Source organism: Myotis lucifugus, unplaced genomic scaffold, assembly GCF_000147115.1.
Source record: "Myotis lucifugus unplaced genomic scaffold, Myoluc2.0 scaffold_97, whole genome shotgun sequence".
In the NCBI taxonomy this organism is placed as follows: Eukaryota; Metazoa; Chordata; class Mammalia; order Chiroptera; family Vespertilionidae; genus Myotis; species Myotis lucifugus.
Window position 1 is genome coordinate 815,434 of NW_005871145.1, and position 7,317 is coordinate 822,750.

A 7,317-nucleotide genomic window follows, 5' to 3' on the forward strand; every position below is an offset into this window, starting at 1 on the left:
TGAAGAAAATCCAAGATTCATGATTCAAATCCATCTGTGACCAAATCAAAAGCTAGTCTTTCACCCTGACCAGTTTGGCTCAGTGGATAGAGCGTCAGCCTACAGACTGAGGGGTCTCAGGTTCGATTCCAGTCAGGGGCGTGTACCTTGGTTGCAGGCACATACCCAGTAGGGGGTGTGCTGGAGGCAGCTGATCGATCTTTCTAACTCTCTATCCCTCTCCTTTCCTCTCTGTAAAAAATCAATAAAATATATTTTTTTAAAAAGTTAGTCTTTCACCATCAACATTTGTAGATATGCTAGTAATAATAAAGATGAAATTATAAGGAAAAGATTACAATGGATCTTGTTAATTCAATTGCAACTCTTCTGTAGTTTAAAGGAAGGTTATTTCACTCTCTTCTGCTTTTTAAAAAACCTTTGGTGAAAGCACAACAGATAGTAAATAAGGTGAAATTAAGACACATTCAATAGAAGCATTACTTTTTTGCTAATCATTTTTAGGAAAGCAACATAATGTTATTTCATAAGTATCACTGTACTTCTTACTGATGAAGTTTTGAATTTAAACCCCAAGTCTCAAGTCACTGTTTTAGAAAAAAAATGTTCAAAACACCTATTTAGGTGCTCAAATAACCCATAGCAGGTATAGTTGCCCTCTGGATTTTGCATAAATTACAGTTCACATGGAAAAATGTGTATGAAACCAAAAGCTTACCTTGCTGCTGAAATGGAAGGCACAGTCAATCATGACTAGTGGTTCTGAAATCTGAAATCTAACCATGGAATAATGTATATATAGTCTTGGTGATGTTCTCTAACAGGTACTGGTCAAAAGAATCTAAGATCTCTATGGCAAGTAAAGATGGAGGAAAACCTCGACATGAAGTCAGAAACCTGGGTATAAGTTTTAAACCCACCAGTAATACTTACTATGCTTTGGGAGGACTCACTTGTCTTCTTCTTGCTCCTAAACTAAAAAATAAAATTACCTCTCCTACATAATTTACAGAATTGTGCCTATAAATAGCAAAAGAAGAAAGCTCTGTAAAACAAAGAGGGGTTATCATTTTAAAGTCAATCAATAGAATATTCAACTTGAGATGTTTTCCCTGGCCATGATTGCAGGCTCATAGCAAATCCTCAGATCAGAGTCCAAGGGAAGGCCCACACATACTGAGGGTGGGTAAATAACAGCCAAGGGGCTAAGCACACAGTTCAGTTACTTTAAAATGATGTCATGTTGAATCATATTGGGATTTCAGAGGCTCACTCATGGGAATCCGGTAGGAGCCATAGAGACATGGAATGGTTTGGGGATGTTCCATGTGAGGACTTCTACAGCCCTCATCCTAAGGTCTTAGAAAAGAAGCATTTAAATTGCCTGTAGGAACCTAGCTGGATATGATGAGAGTGTACACATGTTTTCATATTATTTGTTATTTATTATTTTTCCTATTTTTAATTAAAATAGAATTTACAAACTTAATTAAATTTACAAATTTACAAATTTAATTAAAAGAGAATTTTTCCTTTTTATTAAAATTATTGGGGTGACACTGGTTAACAAAATCATACGAGTTTCAGGTGCACAATTCCTGTACACTGTATTATGTGTTTACCACCCCAAGTCAAATCTCTTTCCATCACCATTTACCCCCAAATACCCTCCTCCACAACCTTTACCCCCTTCTTATGCTAAGTAAAACAAAAGAATTTTTGAGGAACAAAATTTAACCCATAATATATTAGTGGCAAAATATTTTTATTATTGTTGAAAGATATTCCATTATATATAGATTAGAAGTCCAGTGCACGAAATTCGTGCACTGGGGAGGGGGTTGTCCCTCAGCCCAGCCTGCACCCTCTCCAATCTGGGACCCCTCAGGGGATGTCCAACTACCGGTTTAGGCCCGATCCCTCTCACAACCGCTCGCCTGCCTGCCTGATTGCCCCTAACCCCTCTGCCTGCCTGCCTGCCTGATCACCCCCTAACAACTCCCCTACCGGCCTGATTGACGCCTAACTGCTCCCCTGCCAGCTCGATCACCCTCAACTGTCCTCCCCTGCAGGCCTGGTCACCCCCAACAGCCCTCCCCTGTTGGCCCAATTGCTCCCAACTGCCCTCCCCTGCTAGCCTGTTTGCCCCCAACTGCCCCCACTGCTGGCCATCTTGTGATGACATGGGGACGGCCATCTTGTGACCACATGGGGGCAGCCATCTTGTGCAAGGGTGTAAAAGTCAATTTGCATATTACCTCTTTATTATATAGGATCTCAAAGATTGTTTCTATACTTCCCACTTATAGGACATTAGTGTTGGTTCAAATGTCTGGAATCTTTTTTAAAATTTTTACTTTTTATTGATTTTAGAAAGAGAGGAAGGGAAAGAGCAATTGAGGGAGGAACATTGGTGTGAGAGAGAAACATCCATCAGTTGTCTCCTGCATGCACCCAGCCAGGGATCAAACCCACAACTTGAATATGTGCCCTGATCTGGAATGGAACCTGCCATCTTTTGGTGTATGAGATGATGCTTCGGCCAATTGAGACCACTGACCAGTATCTGGATATTTTGAATAAAGTTACTACACATCTGTCCAAAGTTATTTTTGTGTGAATATAGGTTTGCATTTTACTTAGATAATCACTATGAGATCGCTTGGTCAGATGGTAAGTGTATGGTTAATTGAATGGAATTCAGTGTTTCTTTATCAATCTTCTTTTTGGTTTCCATTATTAAATGTGAGATATTGAAATCTCCCCCTATTGTGTTACTATTTCTCCCTTCAATGTTTAATTCATATATTGGGCATATTTAATGCATATATATTTATAATTGTTATATCTCCTGGAGAATTGACATTTTTACCATTATATCTTTCTTTGTTTCTTCTGATGGTTTTTGAGTTAAAGTCTATTTTATCTGCTGCAAAAATGACTACTCTTGCCCTTTCCAAGGGGGAGTCAACACACACACACACACACACACACACACACACACAAAACCAGCATGTTCACAGAGCTAACATAATGTCCCTCAACTGAGAATTGGATAAACAATCTGTATTTTCCATAAAAGAGAGTACTACTTAAAAAAAAAAGATTACACTATAGGCGAGTGGTCGGCAAACTGCGGCTCACGAGCCACATGCGGCTCTTTGGCCCCTTGAGTGTGGCTCTTCCACAAAATACTGACTTCTGTCCACGGGCCTCAAAGTTTCAATTGCACTGTACATGCACGCCTGCACGTGGTATTTTGTGGAAGAGCCACACTCAAGGGGCCAAAGAACAGCATGTGGCTCGCAAGCCGCAGTTTGCTAACCACTGCTATAGGCAAATGTAGCAATATTGATGGATCTTAAATTCATTATACTAAGTGAAAGAAGCAAGACTCATAGACTTCATATGCATAAGGACATTCTTGAAAAAGCAGTTATAGACACAAAACAGTTAAATGGTCTCCAAAGGTAGTGGGTAGGAGGAGTTGGCCACAAAGAACCTTGTGCTTTTGCATACATGATGGAAATGTTCTATTATCTTGATTCTGGTAGTAGTTACATATCCATATACATTTGACAAAATTCTTAAAACTATACACACACAAAAATGTGTGGATCTTACTGTTTTAAAATTATGCATTTAGAAAATGAAAAAGACATAACAAGTAATAGCAAAATATGCATGTAAACTCTGCAGGTAGGTCCCCATAGACATTTTAATTGCATCTTCCCTAAGAAGGTGGGATAAGGAGCTATAGATGGTCTCATGGGGCACATTCCCTGAGAGCTCTATAATTCACCCCTGGGTCCCTTGCATTGGCCTCTGAAACATCAACACTCCACACAGCATCATTTTAGAGGGACCAGACTGCATGTTGGGCCCTTTGATCTTCATATATTCATCTGAATGTTAATAATTATCATCACACACAGTTTTCCTGTCTACTGAAGAATTGCTACAAACCTGCAACCATGGCCAAGAAAATCACCCCAAGAAAAAAAATTATATATTGAGTGACTTTAAAATGATAATCTTATAATCAGTTGTTTACTAGACCTTCCCTTATATGCTATTTACAGATACAATCCTGTAAATTATGTGGGAGAAGTAATTTTTATTATGTATATAAACATACCAATAAGGAGAAGGTAAGGGGCTTCTTCAAGGGCACAGTAAAGATTCATGGTGGATTCAGGACTTGGGTCCAGGGTTCCAGGTTCTTGTTAGTGTTTTTTCCACTATCTTTCCCTGTCTTAGAGCACTTGGAACCTTTTGATCACTCCTAAAATATAGCTTTTTAATCATTATTTATACAGTATTTTATAGTTGAATTTCTGATTTTAACTGACTATTCAGGATTGACTGTCCCTTCTCCTCAAGGAGCAAGGTAAGCTCAATATTCCCTATATACTATTAATAAAGCTTCATGTACTATAAGTTATTTGAGGAAAAATAGATGTTTTGAACTTTTTTTTAAAATAGTGAGTTGAGACTGGAGTATAAATGTCAAAGCTTCTATTAGTAGGGAGTTTGGGGATACTTATGAAATATCTTGCTGCTTCCCTGAAGAAGATGAGTAAAAAAATAAGATACTGGTAAATACTACTCTGATTGGGTAGGGTGATAAGTTCATCTTGTTCACTATCAATTGGTCTCCTACTGGAGTTAAAAAGGGAACTAAATGAATTAACAAGATTGAACTGTAGTTCAACTTTTTACCCATAGTATCATTTTAATTATTATGTTACCTGTAAATATGCTGACAGTGAGGCAGCTAAAGGCACACAGAATTTGATTGGGTTGAAAATGAGTTTCGCCGGGGCAAGGTCAATGGGGTGAAAAAGGAGACACATGTAGTACTATTTGTAATACTTTAAAAATAAAATAAAAATTTAAAAAATGAGTTTCAATGTTAAATCTTGAATCTTCATGTTAGTGATATAATTATACAATATCATGTAACTACTAGAATCATTAATTTTTAATAGTAAATGAAAATATTACTCATTGTATACACAGACATTTATATGTAAAGCTCTTAACATTAGATCAAGATAATTTTAAAGTATAAATTATTAATAAAATAATGCACATGGTATTTATACATCCTAATTTCATTACAATTTTTTTTGTTTGTCACTTTTTCCCTTTATTTCTCACTGCTACAGGACATTTCATGATTCCCAAATAGCATTGATGGAGAACAGAACAAAAGTGACACATTTCATCCTCCTCGGACTAACCAATGCCCCAGAACTACAGGTCCCCCTCTTTATCATGTTCACTATCATTTATCTCACCAATGTGGTTGGGAACCTGGGAATGATCGCGTTGATTCTCTTGGACTCTCGTCTCCATACCCCCATGTACTTTTTCCTCAGTAACCTGTCTCTGGTGGACTTTGTTTACTCCTCAGCTGTCACTCCCAAAGTCATGGCTGGGTTACTTATAGGCAACAGGGTCATCTCTTACAATGCATGTGCTGCTCAGATGTTCTTTTTTGTAGCCTTTGCCACTGTGGAAAATTACCTCTTAGCATCAATGGGCTATGACCGGTATGCAGGGGGGGGCAAACCCCTACATTACACCACCACCATGACAACAGGTGTGTGTTCACGCCTGGCTGTAGGCTCCTACATCTGTGGGTTCCTGGATGCCTCCTTCCATGGTGGGGACATATTCAGCCTTTTCTTTTGTAAGTCTAATCTGGGCCATCACTTTTTCTGTGATGTTCCAGCAGTCATGGCTCTCTCTTGCTCAGATACACACAGGAGTGAAGTGTTTCTCGTTTTTATGTCAAGCTTTAATGTCTTTTTTGCTCTTCTGGTTATATTGATTTCCTACCTGTTCATATTTATAGACATCTAGAAGATGCACTCAGCTCAAGGGCACCAGAAGGCTTAAGCTACCTGTGCTTCTCACCTCACTACAATCTCCATGTTCTACGGAACTGTCATCTTTATGTATTTACAGCCCAGTTCCAATCATTCCATGGACACAGACAAGGTGGCCTCTGTGTTCTATTCCATGGTCATCCCAATGCTGAACCCTCTGGTCTACAGCCTGAGGAACAAAGAGGTCAAGAGTGCATTCAAGAAGGTGGTTGAGAAGGCACATTTTCTATAGGATTGGGAATTTAACCTTGTAATGCACAATGACATTATTTAGTTTCTCTCAGACTTCTTCCATGCAATAAATTTAAGCCCCACACTTCATTTAAATTCCTGAGATGATGTCCTTATCTTTTCAACAGTTTTTGCCCAGTAAAAAGCAAACATATTCAGAAATACAATACCTGAATGATGATGGCTGAGGGAAAGCATTGGAAATTTTGGGATCAGCTTGTCAAACGTTACTAATGATATTTGATTTAATAACTTGTCCCACTTACATTTTCTCTACCATCTGCTAATGCAAACTTACATGTTAAAAGGGGCAAAAACAAGCTGATCAACAAAGACACATGTATGTGTCCCATGTGGACATTCACACTGGAGTGGGAAATTTGTAAGAGGTAAGTGGAGTGCTGCTAGTTTTTAATTAAAATAACTTAAGCAGTTAATTGATATATTAAACATAAAGCTATGTCCAATCAAAAATATTTATTTTGTTGAACAACTGTTCTAAGACCCTGAGTAGGAGGAAAAATTCATGTACTTTTAAATAAAAGTATGTACTCTGGCACACTTTATTGAGAAATACATAAATATCACATCTTAAATGAATTAACATTTCTGCCTTGACTGGGTCATTTTGTGGAATCATGTTCACATTACAATTTTCAGAAAGATAAAACAATCACCCAAATTTCATAGCTTACCTTAGGGTTCCCTCTTGGTGTTGTACATGCTATGGGTTTTGACAAATGTGTAGTGAAGTGAATGTATTATTATAATATCAGACAGTATTTTCACTGTGCTGTCTAGTCATCCCTTGCTCCCCAAACTCCTGGCACCTACTGATCTTTTTACTGTCTCCATAGTTTTTCCTTTACCAGAATGTCATATAGTTGGAATCATCTGGTATGTAGCCTTTTCAGATTGGTTTCTTTCATACAGTAATATTCATTTAAAGTTTCTTTGTGTCTTTTCATGGCTTGATAGTTCATTTTCTTTTAGTACTGAATAATTGTATCACAGTTTATCCATTAATCTAATGAAGAGCATCTTGGTTGCCTCCAGTTTGGGCACTTATGAATAAAGATGCTTTAAACATTCATGCTCAGGTTTTTGTGTGGACATAAATTTTCAACTCATTTGGGTAAATACCAGGGAGGATGATTGCTGAATTGTATGGTAAGAGTATGAAAGTCCT

The 7,317-nt window shown here is 37.8% G+C and overlaps 1 protein-coding gene across 1 annotated transcript; it reads left to right on the plus strand.

The window, feature by feature from the left end:
• Positions 1 to 5,199: 5,199 nt before the first annotated feature.
• LOC102442999 (olfactory receptor 5B2-like) lies at positions 5,200 to 6,129 on the plus strand. Its single transcript, XM_014458443.1, is given in 1 exon segment — positions 5,200 to 6,129. A coding segment is annotated over 1 exon segment (930 nt).
• The last annotated feature ends 1,188 nt before the right edge of the window (positions 6,130 to 7,317 follow it).